Source organism: Falco punctatus (genome assembly GCF_963210335.1).
Source record: "Falco punctatus genome assembly, chromosome: 6".
NCBI classification, from domain to species: Eukaryota; Metazoa; Chordata; class Aves; order Falconiformes; family Falconidae; genus Falco; species Falco punctatus.
This window is the reverse complement of record NC_137585.1, coordinates 30,084,792-30,103,272: the sequence shown is the minus strand read 5'-3', so window position 1 is coordinate 30,103,272 and position 18,481 is coordinate 30,084,792. Positions and strand designations below refer to the sequence as shown.

Sequence of the window (18,481 nt, the reverse complement as noted above, 5' to 3'; positions counted from 1 at the left end):
TCGAGGACCAAGTAAAAACTTCAAAATAGCAAAGTAGTCTAGGTGCCAAGTTTGCCATAAGGAGTCGCCCTGTCGTTCCTTGCCTCCTTGCTTGTGGATACCTGGCAAGTACAATTGAAGTACGGAGGGGTTCCTGTGAACAAAGTGGTCTCTTGGGATAATACAGAAACGTTCAACTATGCCGAACAGCAAAATTCACAGAGAAGCCTGTGTGCGTCCCAGTCTAAAGACAGGACAAACCACAAAGGCTTGCGTTCAGAGGAAAGCTGACAGAGGCTTCCACCCTAAGCCAGCTAAGGACGCTTCTCTCCTGCTACAGGGATCTGCAACAGGGAGCAATTCCTGGCTGACATCTGACCTTGATGTGCCACAGCTCCACAGGGTTAGCGCCCATGGAGCAGCTCTGGCACAGCCCCACAAACTGCACAGACCTTGGCTCGTCTCTCCGCTGGGCCTCCTGCCTGGTCACACCTTAAGTTTTTACTGCAGTTTGCTCACTCCAGAGTGCCTGAAGGACAGCGCCTCCTGAAACGGTGAGAGCTAAACCCACAAAATCCTTTCCCCACCGCCTTTACAGATGTGCTTCTGGGGCAGACTGTCCTCAAAGCTACACATAATGCACCAAGGGAAACACAGCTTGCTCAGAAGCATCCACAAGCGAGCAGACACAGATGACATGGCTACAAGGTCCTGAGGGAGCAAGGGAGCCAAGGTGCTCAACAGAACAGATGAACCACCTCAAGTTCAGTCTTATGGCTCAGTCTTCTCATCAGCATTCTCTCTCTTGAACCAAGTTAATATCTCACTAGGTGGACTCCTGTTCAGCAAGTAAGTTTGTAGAATGCCTGTTTTCTAGAGTGTGAAAAATGTCATGCTGGGGCGGGGAAGAGCTGGCTCGATTACTGTTGTTAGCAAGTATGTAGTAAGGCAGATTTTATTTTTTAATCCATAATTAGATTTTTAATTACAAAAGAATAAATATAGGAAAGTTTATCTCTTCATTTTAGTAATTAAAGTAAATTAATCAGATAATTAAATCAGATTTAATTCAGATTTATTAAATCTGATATTAATTCAGATAACTAAATCAGAAGTCACAGCACAGTTAATGATGCTTGAGGGACCACAGTTATGATGTTTAAAGACAGAAAGTATATTTCTAGGAGTAAGTTAAAACTGAGATTTCTAACCAATACATTCCACAATAAGCGTGTGTTTGCATTAGCATCATATATAATCTCTGTAGGAGCCTGAGACTAGTTCAGTGTCTTGGTCATAACAAAACTGGTAATGCAGTGGCAGAGCAGAATGGGAAAACTTGCACAGTGCCCACTGATCCAGCAAGCCTTAAGCCAAGAACCAGTTTAGTTTTAGGAGGTTTAGGACTGAAAAAATATTCCTTACCACCAACTTCTGTGAGATTTTAGCATTCACAAATCCAAATGTCAAGACATACAGGCAAGAATGTTTTTCAAACAGTTGAGTTGTGGACTTTTTATAGATCATAATGGCCAGTATGATAAGTAGTCCAATGTGCAGACCTGGTGAAAGAACACTTGTTCCCTGAAATACAAATGGACAGAAAATTTGTCTTAGTCTTCAAGTCACACAGTAAGGTCCAAATTTTATATGTATTGCAAATATCACTAAATAAAACCACAGTTGCCAAAACTCAGGGAAAGTCCATTATCATTACACCAATGCTATTAGTACCCACTGCAGTGACCACTGATTGATTTCATAAGAAAATTCATTGCTGGTTCCTGTGACAGAAGAAATCCAGTAACAGGTAGAGAGAAGGTAGATAATGAAGTTTTTGCTTTAGCCATCCAACACTTACATGCTTGTCTGCTTAAATGCTTAAACAAATCAAACCCTTGCGATCATCTGAAATGCAATAAATTATGGGCATAAATTATTCAAAGATCATTCAGATTTTTAAAGCTACTTACTGCTATTGTAGATCCATTCTTTCCAACCCCTCCACCAAAGATGACACGGAAGTAATTGAAAAAAGAAAGTGCTGTTCCACACAGTATGCCAAAAACAGCAAAGAACTTCAGTTCTAAGCCCATCACAGGGATCTTAGCAGGAAAAACAAGAGAAAGATTTTAAAAGCTAAGGATATCACCTTTTTGTTTAAAAAAGCAATTAAAAAAGCTACTGATACCTAATAAACAATTGCTTTATTTGAACTCTCACTTTCATAGGCACAAGCTCAGGAGGATAGTGTTTGGAATTTGGTTCCTTACTAAGGAGACAATGAATTTCTTTTGTAAGGTTTAAACTTGACTTCTGAGTACTTAAGTTCTGGCCTTGGAATTCAGCTAGATCTTACTGTGTTTTTCCTTACAACATTCTTCAAATATTTTTACTACACAAGCAAAAAGTTGACACAGACTACTGCACCACCTAGGCGTGGGAGCGGGGAGAAGGGCAGTTCCTGCTCTTTCACTGGGTAACACAACACCGAACCACAGGAAACACAAACACCATCTGCCTGCTTTGTGTTTTGGTACGTGTTAATTGAATGCTGTATCTTTGCATTTAGAATAGTCTCCAGATAAAAATTTTAATTAAACAGTTACCTTTCAGAATCAATTGCAGTTTCAAGGAAACTTCCAAACGCAGCAGAGGATTTAAAAAAAAAAGTAGTAGTAATAAATTGAAACCATTGACTGTATTTTTGAATATAGATTGTTTTGAGATACAGCATTACTACCATAAATTTTAATACTAAAGAAAAATCAATCATAATTAAAGTCTAATCCACCTACTTTATTTTTCAACATGAAAATAAGCTTTTTGAAAATAGAACAAAAGCATCCAGCAGGATGGGGAATAGAAACAAAGTTTAGCTAAACATTTCTTAATTGCCAAGTAAACTTGTGAATCAATTTGAATTACTTGGTGGTTTATATTTAGATTCGTTTGCATTAGTTATCAATAGCATGGAATGGCCTCAGCTCTTCCACACGCTATAACCAAGCAAAACTATGTATTACTGAGTAAAGGCCCTAGAAAGGATGAAGATTTTAGTCTAATATACTTTTGATACCATCCACTAAAGTGCATCTTTAAAGATCAGAATAAAAGCCAGAGATAAGGAAATGCTTTTGGACAGAAAACAATTCTTTAGATATAGATATTTACATGTAAGTCAGCTGCAACATAACTAGTTAAAAATCAGTACATCTCCATCAGCACGTAAATAAGAATTACTTAATCAACCCCCCCCAACATCATCCCATGGTTTTGTTAAAGCATTTAATCTTTACATTTTAAAAATAAAGCATCCTATAAATCATTTTACTGAACAGAAATGTATGTCTTACAATAAAATACACAAAAGAAATAAAACTAGAACAAAACCTATTTGTTAAAGCTTAAGTATCTGTGGAGTATTAGTTCCAGATCATCAGTTTCTATGTGGCAGATGGGGTCTTTTTTCCTCTATGTAGCTCTAGATTTGTGCATAGGAAGTCACATCACTATAGCTAAATCAACTACAACATAAAAATAACCTACATTTGTGCAATAAGCTAACACAGAACATTAGACAACTAGTAGGCATTGATGGTACTTGCACAGGACAGCTTCAAATACCATAGGAACTGTGAACGCTTAACAGACCTGAATACTCAACAGGAACGCTGAACACTTCATACACTTACCTTATAGTCCCATATTGCTGTTCCACAATATGCAGATATCAAGAGCAGCATTGTTATGGCTATCTGAACTTCAGTTACATCAACTCTATTAAGGCAAAAAAAGTGAGATTTAGGTAAAGAAAAGGTCTTTTTGCTGTAAGTAGAAGGCGGGGGGGGGGGGGGGGGGGGGGAGGGGATAAAAGAAGTTACTTGAAATTATCTCTTTAAAAGTACTTCAAATTACATGAGCGTATATAATATGATTTTCCTTGACTGACAAAGGTACTCCATATGGAAGAACACATCTTGGGCTAAGATTTAAAATTAAATCTATACTCCTTATCTAGAGCAAGCTATGTATGATTTTAATATGGGGGAAATGTTTAATGAATAGAATGTTAACTATTTGAGAATTTTGTATAAATTTACAGACTTGTTAATATGTAAGTATCAAATCAAAGTTTAAAGCGAGCTCACAGTAAATGCAATTTAATATTTTCATTAAAAGTGTATCATATAAAAGTATGGACCATAAAGAGCAGGCTGGGACAGAAAGCATTTTTTTGAAGCCATCATATCATGAAAACTTGACAGATACAACCCGCAAACATAAGGACAGTATTTTGAGGACTGAGTCAGTGGATAGCTAAGCATCTGCCCTGTTTCAGAGGACATATAATTGATATCTTGGTCTTTTTCCATAAAACCATTTTTAAAATAGGCGGCCTTGCATGCCCTCTAAAGTCTCCACCTTTGCTGTTCTCAGACACATAGCCAACTCTTAATTACTGTATTTGATTGATGAAATGTTTTGTGAAGAGCTGAATATGTTAAAAAAAAATTAAGCAGAGGCTCAAGAGGAAGAAATTGTATACTTTCAATAAAGCTTCAAAATAAAAAAAATAAATGTGCACATCTAAGGTACCTTTTATGCTACCAAAGGTTTTGAGACAGCTACCTGATTTTTATACTGAAGTTACCAGCAAACAGTGACAATAGATGTTTAAAATACAACATTTCTTTAAGCAGTTAGAATAAATTTGCTGTCCTAACGTATTATGACTGAAGTCAACATGTATTGTTATTGCATAGCATGTGAACTGTGCACAGGAAACAGGGTATTTTTCAAGGGAGATAGGGATCAACTCTTGGCTAATGGAAAACATTTATGTGATCTTGATAATCACAGTAACATTAGACTCTCATCTTTCATCAGAAAGATCGTGATAAAATATGCTAAGTTTCATCACTTCAGCTTCAGACTCAGTCTTAGAAGAGCCAAAGTTTAGGCTGCAGTTAGATGATAAGTGCTTGTCACTGCTCAAAGCCATCGGCATGGGTCGTCCTCCCTATGCTGTTGCACCCCGTCGCTTGTACCAGCCATAGCGCACACCAGACTGTAAGGTGCACCAGTTCAGCTTGCTAAACTCAGGTAGGCTTTTAATCTTCTGCCCATTTCATGAATTGGCTTGAAGTCAAGTGACAGTCTGTACAGTGGGGAAACGGGACAGTGGCGCTGGGAGTGGGCTTTCCCCTCTCCACCAGGAATGAAATGTTACACCTGCCCGGCCATTGCTGTAGCTGTGCACTGAACTTGTCAGTTACGTCATGAAAAACCATCCACGTGCAAGTGCTCGTGTTCAGCGTTCACACTCTGTACTATTAAAACCTAGATTTCTAGGCCGTACTGCATTTGCTGTTGCTGGTGGCAGGAGGAAGCTCAAACTTGGAAGCTGAGTCATTGTATGTGCCAAAGTTTAGTACTTAATTTTACAGAGGCTCAGGCTGTTGGTTGCAACACAGCCCAAATCAGAGCCCAGAGATTTTAATCAGACACTGTGCGGTATTCTATGTAACCTGACAGTGGCACAGTACCCACCTGCTCTGATCCTTCCTGGCCATCGGCACTAGGATTCTCTCACCTGTCATTTGACTTCTAAAGTCAAGCACTGCTGAATCAGGAACAGCATCAGTGAAAGCTTCCGTCCATGCTATTATGTATTTAGAGCAATATACTAATGCCTTCATTTAGACTCCGACCTCTACGCTTAAGAGAAATAAAATTGCGAGCCTTGAAAAAACTCTGACCTGTTTTCACTAAACAGAAACGTTATCTTGGAGAAAAGTTGTGTCTATTGAAGTCCAAACTGTAATCATGGAACACCAGATGATTCCAAACTGCTTGTACTATGCACTATCACTATATTTACCCAGAAGCCATTAAGTTTTTAACGAAGAAATTTTTATGTGGTACAGAAATCTCAGTGCCTTCCTGACATAGGGAAATCATTCTCATGTTTTACGCAAGAAAGAAAGGCACAGAAAGTAATTGTGTATGCAGAATCCCAGAGCTCATGGCATAGTTGATCTCCCTTCAGTGTAGTCCACTGTCACATACAGAAATTATCCTATTTTGGCCATTGCTGTAAAGCATCTATTTTTGTTTACAGCACAAGATGTCCTTTAAAATCAAGTAGGATAGGTAGGGTGGTAGCAGAGCTGTAGTTTGCACGGTAAATACATTATCAGCAAATCAGAAAGAGTTCTTAACATTACCACAGAGACGGCTTTCTTTTGGTACAGATATCCAACAGTACACAAGGATAGCTGATCACTAGCCTGTGTGCCCAGTGATGCTCAGATTTGCTCAGGTGCTCCTTGCAATTCAGAGCTAAGCAGAACTACAAACAGTCCTTTAAAACCTATAAACACCTATAAACAGGTGACTTAACAAGTGACTAGGGTATTTCCAATCTTGCTCCTACAGAAGTCTCTGATCTTTTCAGAAATGATTACTGAAGTGCAGTCATTGTTTAAAAACAGCAAAAGGCCATGGCTAGGCAGCACTGCAGCTGCAGGAGGGTGCAGCAATCCCCACGTTATTAGAAGTTAAATTGGAATTGTTATCTTCTACATGAATGTCATGACCCTCCTCCTACACTGCAGTGAGAACAGATGAAATTTCTACCAAGTCATGAACAGCATCACAGCAATCTCTAGAACTGTGACCTAACACAAAAGCTAAAGGACACCAGAGCCCGTATGAGCCAGATTAAAAGCAAAGCCCCCACATAAACCTGGGGTGATTCTTCAAGCACCGCAGAGCTCCTTGCCAAAGGATGAAATGGATGCAGAGACTTCGTTCAAAGGAACACTGAAGATGTCTGTGGAAGGGCAACCTATTAGCAGGGGAATTTCTCTAAAAATGCATGTGGTTCGGATCCCCTGGGCTGAAACTGTTCTGTGGCTGGGGGATTACAAAGGGAGGTACTGCAGATACTTGCTCTGTCCCTACTCCTACACAGAGCACTTGTTTACACTGCAGGCAAGACCTCTCTGGCCTGAGCCTGCACAGTGCTTGTATAGGTTCTGAGAACAAATCCGCAGACAAAAGAGCCAAACGCATGCAAAGCATATACAGCTAAAATTAACTGCTACAAAAACAAGTTGTCTATTCAGTATTATGCAGAGTTTTAAAGTTCTTGCTGGGTAAAACACAAGTCTGCTAGGGCGAAAGGGAGATGAGGAGGAAGGTGAGAGGAAGAGAGAGCAGGGGAAAAAAAAACAGAAATGGCAATCAAGTTTAGCTAGCAGCCTCAGACATTAAGCCACATGTACTTCTAAAGATACCTACTTACTTTCCAAACCTTAGTATGCCCGATACATATGTCTGCCAGTGAGCAGAATAGAACATGAACAGTCCCACAAAACAACAGAAAAATAACCAGTCAGGATTTGTTCCTAGTCGGATTGCTATGCAGGATCCAAGGACAACAAAAACTGAAAAGCAGAAATGAACATGTTAGTCATATACCCTCTTTGCTTGCAGTTAAGAGAAAAAAAATCACAAGACATTTTTTGACATCACTGTAACAAAACAATGATATGACTGATACTTTACTCAGCAGCCAACCTCAGGGACAGTCCTGGCAGGAGAGACCAAAAGACAGGACTGCTTTTCTTCCAAGCGAGGGCCCCACCTTCTAGCCTACTGTGGCTGTTCTCCCTTCCTCTGGCCTTGTCGTCTCACGTTCTTTGCAACACTGACAGCTTCAGCGGATGGGCCCAGCTCAGAGAGACTGGCAGTTGCACTTCTTTGGGGAGTGAGGCACAGAGAACGTACCAACTCCCAGGGCACGCATTTCAGCCATTAAACTTTCAGAGAAGTACAGGCATTGCCACCAACAGCTAAGTTATGGAAAGTGAAACTGAGCAAGGCTTACTGCTTAAGGACTCCGAATCAACTTTTTTTGGGACTCATTCTTCTAAGGAATATAAATTATCCTTCTCTTAAGTGCCAGGCTGGATGCCCTATTACCAAACTGATATTTTGGCATGCCACTCCTAAAGTGGAATCCTTAGTTTCACATGCCAGCATCAGTCTTTTAGGTCCTTAAAATCCTTTATGAGGCATCACCTGTACCCCACTGGGAAACACAGTCTATGTACAGTGACGAATCTCTCCGCATGCTCTTACAGAATTCTTTGTTCACCATCTAGCTCATTCAAACAACACTGTACATGAAGATGCACAGTAAGTATGAGCAGAACGCGTGTTAACCAACATCTGCCAAAATTACTTCTGAAATGTCCTCCCTGCTACTGGTCAGGAATGCAAAGGTCAGGGGCAGCCCCGGCTGCAGTGACCAGGAGATGGTTATCCTAAAAGAACATGCTGACCCTGCTCTGAGCAGGGGCTTGAACTAGATGATATTCAGAGGTCCTTTACAGCTCCAACAAAGCCCCTCTTGAAAGCAGGTAACTTTTTTAAAACTAGGATGAGTAACAGCAGGTTAAGGCTACCTGTGGAAATAGAGTCGCAACCATGATCAAAGAGTTCTCCAAGAGGAGAACTACTGTTTGTTCTTCTGGCTTGCTTCCCATCAATGGCATCCAGAGACTGGTAGATAAAAAGTCCTAATGCACCCAGGATGTATGCCCAAAAAGGTGCCTGAAAGAGAGTCACATAAAAGGTCACCAGGCAGTTCCCAATTTCTCAGCTAACAATCTATTTCATCTAAAGTAAAAAGAGCACAAAACTATACTACGCTGTTCTATTTGCTACTTAGTTAATGGACAAAACCAAATTTCTTGTGCTGGTCTCTACATGAATGGTAGTAACTACTATAATGAACTACTCCAGACACACAAGTGGAACACAGGTCCTTCTAACTTTTAACATCTTTTCTGCATCAACTGACTTATTTTTCCCACCTTAAAACTACAGTATTTCTACAATTATTTTTATTCTGTGTACTGAAAAATGTTACAAAAATAAAATTAATCTTCAGAAAAGAAAGTAGTAGCAAAGTACTCACTAAAGTTCTCAGCAGTTTAAGTGACAGGCGCTTATAAGACTTGCTTAGATTTACAACATACAGCTATAAAACCCCATTTTACTAAATAAAGACTTCAGCTTTTAGAGAAAGTAAGGTTTTCCAACATGGAAAAATTGACTACATGGGCACTTTGGACAAGGTTTTGAAGAAATTAAGTCATTCACTAAACACGAAGGAGCAAAACTTTAATATAGACTATCAGAGTTTCAAAACAAGCTGTGAATCAGTTACATTAACACCAGTCAGGTCCAAAGGAACTGTCCTACAGTAGTACCTTTCAAGAGCATTATTTTCACATGCATATATCTTTCATCTAGAAACTAGTTTTTACTAAAAACTATTTATAACACCTTTTGAGCAAAGTACAGGTAACATTTTTGCCTTATGTAATCCTTAACATTTAGAAGCACTGTTCACAAAGAGAGTCAAAGTTAGGCTAAATGCTGGAAATGTAACTTGAAGGTTAAACAAGTAAACAGTCACAGGCAGCCACAGAGCTGAATCTTTTCCCACTCCCAGGTGAGGCACAGCTACCACAGCTCTAAACCTCTGCAATTCCTCTCCTGCAGCACAAATAGACCAATGTGATTACATGTATTTCCTAAGTCCAGCAAAGGCTATTAAGCAGATTTAGACAACAGATCAAATCTTAGCGAGCTGACATTTGTCCACACTCACATAAGCCCAGTGTCACTGCTGGGGAAAAGAGGAAAAATGAGTTGCCAAATCAGTTCACAAGCAGGGACAGGAGAAGGCAGCAGTAAGAATGCAGATGTAAGCTGCTCCTCCAGACATCGTCATTCTACTCGCTGACTTGAGTCAGAAAAAAAAGTTGTGCCTCCAGTTAAGACTGATCACAAAACACATCCTTCTCAGGAACCAACATGCTTAAAGGAGGTTCAGTTCTGAACAGGTTTTTTGCTGTTATTCAGAACTTCCTTGTGTATTCCAGGCTGGCTGATAATACTATGTTATTGCTGAGATTTGTACTTTTAATATGGAAACAACACTGTCAGCAAATTTATGACTTTCCTGCTACCCAGTACTTTGGTAATTTCATTAATAAAACATTCCTATCATTGAAAGTCAAATGGTTGTCTGCTTTCCCAGCTTTGAAGCAAAAAACAGTCAAAGAATTAGGGGATCCAGCTATAGGTGAGAAATCTGGATTTGTACGTACACAGAAATCTAGAAAACAGACAAATCTTCCAAACTGGCAAGGCCAGCTTTCCCCTTATTCCAAGGAAACTAAGAAAAATTGTAATCACAGAACATGTCGGAAGCCTTGAGCAGGTGAAAGAGGATGAGTAGATATTCTCATTCCAATGGACATACACATACTGGTACCCGATAACCCCCCAAGATCATACTATAGAAATCCAGATCAAGCGATGGCAGCAATGCATTTGATGTTTACCAATGGAACTACCTCAGTTATTTAGGTTTCTTTTCCCTTTTCGTCCAGTTAAACAAAGGAATTGTGTGTTGGGGGATGGGGTTAAAGCAAGGAGTGAGTTCTTAGTCACCTTTTGAAAAATGTTTCTCTCCTCTGACGAAAGGGGAAGCACCGAGGATCCTGCAGACAACAGGAGCAGCCTACTGCCACCCTAGGAACAGAGAGCTCAACGGCCTCTCCCCGTGCAAGCTCGCTTGGTCAGACGTTCTGCAGGGAGGCAGCAGCTACCTGTTGGCCCCTGTTCTCACCCTCCACCTTTCCAAAACAGAGGGCTGTCAGCCATTGCTCAGGTATTTCAGGATATAAAAGCACAGTTAGGGCGCTGTTGAAGCTAAGATCATTTTAGTTGTGCTAAAATCCACATACTAAAGCTACCACAGTGCCTATACTGTTTTTTTCAGAAGAACTTTGTTGCACGGAGAACAGACATCCTCAACCACGGCAGCCCTTGCCACAGAGCTATGAATGAAGCTCCATGAGCGGGAAGGCTAGGAGAAACCACTGGTTTCACTGCAGTCCTTTAAAGTAGTATTGTAAAAGACATTTCCAGTTTTACCACTGATATTACTGTGAAGTGCCACAAAGGTAACCTGCAGTGTTTTTCAAGGTGTCATTACTGTGACATACTTCTACTAGTCACAAAAAGATAGCGTGAGACACATTGAAACTTGTCACGCTAATCCCTGGATTTTGGCAAGTAAACCAGACCATACCCAGCAATTCTGTCCAGGACACCACTGGTTTTTTGATTGCACTAGGCTCCCCTACTTTTGCAACCATCTACCTATAACTGCAATAGGTTTTAGTTTGCCTTAAAGTGGTCAGGTTCTCTGTATCATGGACAAAAGTGTTAAATATGCTAGCCAAATTCCTTACCCACTCTGCACGCACACACCAACACCCACCCCACAGCGCGGGGCACATCACCAATTAAGTCAAATGGCAGAGCACGAGCAGTTTCTTATTTAACTGGATCATTTCCATAATCGAAACACCAGTCAGGAACAGAAACCTGTTATGGCACATTTTTTTATCATTGGCCATAGTGCTGTATGGTGTATGCTTGGTGTCATCACAATCTTTTGATTTCACAATCATTTGTGAAATGCAAGCTCCATGAAATGCAGTCTCAATTCTAACCAAAACAGAAGGCTTGCATGCGGGTTACTGTAGTCAGTTTATGAAAGTTTCCGTAACCCACAGAACATGATGCAAGAATTCTTGTTCAAGGTAACATCATCTGTGTTCGCCTTATGTCAAAACAAGTGTAACATATTAAACATAAAAATGAACAAATAAATCACCTTCAACTCAAACTTCTCTTATTAGGTCTTTCTGACAAAGCAATGGCTTTTGTCGAGTTGCAAGTTATGGTACAGGTATAATCGTTACAACTGCTGATCAAAGCCTGTTTGCATTAGCTCCTGCTGGGACAAATCAAAGCAACGCTCCCCCTAGACTCCAAAACTAAATCGCTCTTCTCCTTGATCTGGAAAGAGGAGCAGAGCTCCTTCTCTTCCCAGTAAGGATCATCTACATCCATTAACATCTGTAGCGGATGCATCTATCCCCATGGATGTGGAGCAGGGAAGAATATCCCAGTAAGAACAGGGAACAGGTGTCTGAGAGAGTTTAGAAATGCCATCTGGGAGCATTTCATTCCTAGGCTGTCAGTTCAAATTTAACCCAAAGTGGCAATAATCAAGGGTCACTTGTGATCAGCCATCTATTTAGCAGATTAAATGAATGCTCTAATATTTTAATTGGTAAAACACAGCTTCCCAAATCACTGAAGGTGCACAGAGGTTTCCAAAGTTCCTAATAACCACAGATTATCTCTGCTATCTGTCCTCTCAATAAGCTACAGCTGCCATCTCCACTGCCTTCTCACATGCTTGGCTCTCTATCCAGGGATGTCCCCTGCCAGCTTCCCACGCTGGACCTAAGTAGTTTGTAAATTAGAGAAGTGGGAGCATTTGAGAATGCCGACATGGCTGACAAACTCAGCAGAAAGGTCAGGAGGCTCCCAATAATCATCAGCTTTTCACTGATGAGGTGTTTATTATCTCTGCCCGAAGTTATATCCTGTCCAAGCAAATGTATTATTTGGCCAGAGCTAGATGCTATTCTCATGGAACTAGAAGAGAACACAAAGCTGGGCGAAGGGGTGGCAGGGGGTAGAGGGGAATGCTTCTCTGCTTCAATTAAAAAGGATGTCTGAAAGATGATACAGCCCCAGAATCTTGTCACACACAGATCTGGTACAGCAGGTCTGGCCATCTACTGAACCAGAAGGTGTCAAAACAAAACCATGTGCATATGGTGTTTGGCAGGTATGTGTGGCATGCCTCTCCTTCAGGAAAAAGTTTAGGTTGAACAGCAGTCCTTATTCTTCTGCTCCTGTGATTCTACTCCACGGAAGAGCGTGGCCAGCTACAAAAGACTGCATTTGCCAGGGAGATCCCTTACCATTTATTTCAAGAAAAGCTCTAAAGCCCAGAGAGTTCAACAGCTTAAGCTTTTGCAATATTTAAAGATTCAGCCCCCCATAATTACTCATTACATTTAGTCATAATCTTGCTTCCACAATCCACAGCTACTAATTTTGCCCTAGTTTACATGCCCCCTGTTCCAACAGATCTGGAATAGAAAGACACATTTTTACTGGACTCCTTTCCTCTTTCCCCTTAAACATGGATGATTTCCCTCACTTCTGTTCAGCACAAAGCACTATGTACATTTGTACTACTAGCAAGAGAAGGGAATGCTGCTTAAACCTGCATTACAGCAGGGGAAGAGGCCAGGGAGAAAAAAAAAAGTAAAAATAATAATCAAATAATCATATTATAGCCCAAATGCATTTCATACACACCGGAGGCTCCCTGCATTTTTTTAGCATCCTGCTCTCCCCAACAAGCTCCCTCTGAAAGAGCGCCCATCCTTTGGCGTTGGGGTTCCCGAACTTTCGCTGTCTGTCTTTATAACAAATACCTCTTTTCCCCACTCACTGCTGAGCACTCTGTTCTTCACTCATGGGTATTGGCTGGATTCCCCATTCCACTCAGTGCTTCACACTTCTCCTCTAGCAGGTCAAGGGCTTAATACTTCTTCCTTCACACCCCCACATCACCAGTTCAGCTGCTGCAGCTCACCCTCTTTTCTACTTCTCTACTTTCTCCTGCAAAGCTCAGCTGTGCCCTTGCTGTTTACATAATGTCATCCCTGTCAGTATCTTCCCCTCATTTCTCCCTATAACAGGAAAAACCTGAAGACTATCCCTCTCTCGGTTTAAAAGGTGGGTTGTTTTTTTTCTTCTTTGAGGGGGGCTGTTGGTTGGGGTTTTTTAAGGGATTATTTTAAGAAAGAGAGAGAAGCAGAGCGAGCACCTCACCAATGTTTCTCTCCCTCCAAACAGTTAATAACAGAGCTAGCTAGAGTCACCTAGACTCTCCCCTGCTTCTTGGCCTCCCTGTACGTATGGCTTTCTAAATAGCGTGTTTCAGCAAGGTGTGACAGCCTTTCATAAATTCACTGCACCATTTCTTAAACGCTTCTACATAGCTAGCCATCACAAGCCTCCCCCTCTCTCCCTTTGCTCTCTGCACGGGAACCCTTGGGCCCCTGACCCCTTTTGCCATCACTGCCCAAATGGCAGTCCATAATCCATGCTTCTCTCTTCCCGTCTTCCTGTTTCCAGTAACCTCCAGGAAATTACAGACAACAGAAACAAAGACTTTTAAAAAACACAAATAAATGAGACATGGTGGAATCCAAGAAGCTGAAAGCAAGCAGGACAGGTCTTTATCACTGTGTGAAATCTCCTCTGATGCATTTGGAGGACTCTGCTCAAATCCTGCTGTAAGTGCTACAAATATTTTTAAAATAGGTACAAATTCATTACAAGGTAACTACTGTTACCAGTAACATCTGTACTAAAATTGTAACTTCCCATGGTTTCTCAGAGACACCTGTGGCTGAGCTTCAAGGATTACTGAAACCGGGCCCCTCCATGAGCAAGGCATGAAAGTAGCAGGATCAGAGTTTACTTTCTCCCTTTTAAAAAGATAGTTAGATTTAGCCAGTTTTCTTCCTAGTGTTTATGCAAGGAAAAAATTAAAACACCAGTTTTGCTCGGAATGGGAAGGGGTCCTAGAGATTCACCTGCAAAACCTAATGTGACCTAACAAGTAACCTCGTCTACTTCTGAGAAGTCAGCTGGGAATAGGGCAAAACAGGTCAAGGTCAAATGGAGGGGATAAAACGGAAATCCTCACCGAAGTGCTTCTTTTACACTCTAACGCAGCAAATACACACTGTCCACAACACTCAGCAAAGCTTTTCATCCTAAATATTTTACAATTACTGTTGGAAAAAAGGGAGAAAGGAAATTAAAAAAAAAAAAAAAAAGGGTGTAGAAAAAAGAAACAGAAAGAAAATAGAAAAAAAAAAAGAAAATAATAAAAAAAAGAAAATAGAGGGGGAAAGGGAAAAAGAAAAAAAAACCAACCCAGCCTGCAGTCACAGTAGAAAAGATCTTTCAGCCCTCCACAGAACATGAACTGTGCAGGTAGCATCCTCCCCACCACCACACCTGGTACAGCAGTCCCTCATACTACTTCTATAGATTGCTGTCCTAAGATACAGAGTAGGAAACTGGACAAACACTAAAAAAAATCTACACACGTGGCTTTTAGTTCTAACAGTGCTTGAGGGGCACAGCCTGCTAATGGCTTAGCTACAAATAAAGTGGCTTATGCTGAAATGCGCATTTACAGGAGACAGTGACACAACCCATGCTCCTACTAGACAAGGCCACATTTCTGCAGCAGACAATATTTTATAAAGCCAAAACATATTGTACTAGTCAGTAACAGACCAGCTTTTAGTGGCTACTGATGCTGATGAAGATAAAAAGAATAGTGTACAAGGAAATAACAGCTACAGAGGAAGAGAACAAGGGAGCATTGTATGGTTTTATACGTTAATTGCAGTGTTGTGGGGGGTATTACTAAACTGTGGAATTTACTGCAATGGGACATAATGGAAGCTGAAAGTACGAACAGGTTCAAAACAAATACTTCAAAGGCATGGTATCTGTGGGAAAACAGATCCATCAGCTGCTGTTCTCCAAGTAAGCCGAGTAGAATTCCTCACTGAGAAACCCCTAAACCACAGTCTTTTGGCAGCTGGAAGGGTCTATTGGGGAAAGATCTCTTTCCTAAGCATCTCCTAGCAGCTGCTCTCTGAGGGATTTCAGCTACCAGTCTTGTTTTGGACAGTTTGTACGATCATCAAGACCTCTGTGTTTTCAGTAAAGGACTAATAGAAATGGCCCTCTTCAGACTGGTTAAGGAACAAACCAAAACCAACCACACAAACCAACTCATACACCACCACCCAACACCCTAAACCAAAACCTGCTTGTTATTTTATCTGAGTCTTCTACTCAATGTTCCTATACTTTTACCAAGAGAATATAACAAGTTCTTGTTAGTCCATCAGGTAATCAAGACTTGTTCATGAAGGGAAGAAGTGGCTTGATAGTATCGAGAGGTGATGCTGAAGTGCACTGTGCTATTAGTTCAGTCTGTGATTCAATCACCTTTAACATAATTTTCGGTTCCACCTTCCCCCTAGTCCTTCCAGCCTACATATCCAAGTCAAAAGTACAAAGTAGGTAATTACAACAGTACATACAGCACCTATTAGTGTTGCAACAGTTTTAGCCTTTTTAAAAAGCCGTCCACAACTATGACGTCTTAGGTGGAAGACAAGCCAAGTCATTAAATAAGCACAAGAGAGGTAACAATGGTCTAAGTGATACAGCAAGAGAAAGTAAGGGCTATTCTCACAGTGCAGAGTCAAAAAAAACCAATAAATAAAAAAAAAAACCAATAGCATAAGGAATCTGGCTTTACACTACATATTTATAAAGGACATACTGACATCTGAACAAGGAAGTTCAGTCCAAACTGTAGGTTCTTCTAAAATTCAGCTTCTACCACTAAAAAAACCAGTAAAGTTCCTAAAACTCAACCTAAGCTTTCCTGGAAAGATTAACTCCCTGGATGTCTCCAACACAACCTTTTTCTGTTTGTACAAGTGTCCTCAAGGGAAAAATAACTTTCTGCTTTTTTTGGTTTTTTGTTTTTTTTTTTTTTTCCTGGATAGCAAAGAGAAAAAGCTAAACTGAACATCCAGACACACAGCTGGCACATGATTGCTATCTACGTCATGCAAGTAAGCTAAAGGTAGCAGTTCCCCAAGCATTTGAATTCTGAAAGTACCACAAGAAGGCAATCTGTGGTTTCCAACTGTTCACTCCCATCTCTATCCTCCCTTCTCCCACTGCCTGCAGCGCCACAAAGTGCCTCTAACCTGGCGATGTATATCGGGGAAATGATCAGGGAAGCGATTAGGGCGAGACCAAAGCAAAGTTAATTTTGATGTGGATGAGTTTCCCAATAAATCTGCCACAAACACCTCTGCTAACACAAAGGGCAGAGCAAGAAGGGAAAAAGAAGGGTTCTTCTGTCAACAGGAGCACTCACCAAAGTATATCTAAGCTACTAAAAAAAGGCAACCAGCCGGCTCTGGGCAGCTCTGCCCTGCTCCTGGGCACATCCCGCACCTTCCCTCCTGGCTGGGAGCTGTTTCTACCTGCGGCCCCATCGTTAGAGCCTTCCTCTTGAGGGGGGGGTCAACGCTGCTGACACCTCCTCCCCAGCCTGCCCCAAGCAGAGGCACACACGTGGGGCACCAGCCGGTCCCTGGAGGAGGCTGGGGGGGTCCCTGGAGGAGGCTGGGACCAGCCCAGGCACAGCCTCGCTCGCAGCATGCGGCACGGGCCAAGCACCCGGCCGAAGCCCTGGGCCCACCGAGACCCCGGGCCAGCGAAGGGCCGGGGCGGCGAGCGGAGCCCACTGAGCCTCGCCCTTGCACGGGCTCCCCCCCCGCATGTCGGCACCCAAACCCCCATCCCCACCTCCTGCCTGACCCCTGCTGCCCCAAAGCCTGGCCCCGCACCACCGCTCCCCGCAAGCCCCAGGGCAGCCCCGCAGCGCCGCCCCAGCCCCCTGCCCCGGGAGGGCCGCGCCGACGGCCGCGGCGGAGCCGAGCGCTCCGGCTATTGCTGGGAGGCACCGGGGCGGCTCCGCCACACCGGGCGGCCCGGGAGCGACCCGCGGCACCCGCCCCGGGGCCGGCGGGGCTGGCGGGCCGGGGCAGGCGCGCCGGGCCGAGGCGAGGCCGCGCCGGGCGGGGGATGCGGTGCAGCGCTGATGGAGCGGCGGCGGCCCGCGGCGGGCGGTACCTGCTCGGTGGCGCTGGGGCAGCAGGCGATGAGCGGCAGCGCCGTCAGGCAGTTCAGCAGGAGGCCGCCCAGCGTGATGGCGTTGGGGGCCAGCCCCAGCGGGACCTGCTCCACCAGCCAGGCCCAGTAGGGCTGCAGCCAGGGCTCCAGCAGCGAGCGCCCGGCCGCGCTGTAGCGGTGCTGCTCCAGGCGCTTCAGCTGCGCCGGGCTGAGGGGCGCGGGCAGAGCCCAGGGCACGGCCATGCCGCCGCCGCCGCCCCGCCGCGCACCGGACGGGAGCGGGGTCAGGCCGCCGCCGCTCGGGGCGGGGCTGCGCTGAGGCCGCGGCGCAGCGGCGGGAGGCGGAAGAGGCAGACGCGCCCCGGAGGCTCCGCTGCAGGGGAGCGGCCGCCGCCCGACCGGGAGAGCGGGGCGGGCGCCCTCGCCCCCGGGCCGCCGTTGGTGCCTTCGCCCCGGGTGCGGGGCTCCCTCCCTCCCCCGCAGCAGGGCCCCGTTTCTGGGCGGGTTGCCCCGGCCGTGGCGGCTCTGCCAGCCCCGCATCGCCGCGAGGGGATGGGGACCCTCCCGGCAGCGGGGGCAGCCCCGGTGGTCGAGGGGGCGCGCCCCGGGAGGGCCCGTCCCGCCTGCGCTCCGTGCGCCGCCGTTTCCCCCGGCCCGAGGGCGGTGGCAGCCCGGGCTGCGGCCCGGTGTGGCGGCCCGTGCACCCGCGGCCCCGCACCGC

General features: G+C 43.8%; 1 protein-coding gene across 1 annotated transcript in view; it reads right to left on the bottom strand.

Annotated features, from left to right (window-relative positions):
• CHPT1 (choline phosphotransferase 1) overlaps positions 1-18,481 on the bottom strand; it is a 22,863-nt gene extending 4,382 nt beyond the window's left edge. The window contains exons 1-6 of the mRNA XM_080393577.1: positions 17,761-18,481; positions 8,457-8,604; positions 7,292-7,433; positions 3,675-3,759; positions 1,953-2,084; positions 1,405-1,563 (exon numbers count right to left, since the gene is read on the bottom strand). Of these exons, the coding sequence (XP_080249703.1) occupies positions 1,405-1,563; positions 1,953-2,084; positions 3,675-3,759; positions 7,292-7,433; positions 8,457-8,604; positions 17,761-18,300 (1,206 nt within the window). The 5' untranslated portion in view covers positions 18,301-18,481. The remainder of the gene's footprint in view (positions 1-1,404; positions 1,564-1,952; positions 2,085-3,674; positions 3,760-7,291; positions 7,434-8,456; positions 8,605-17,760) is intronic.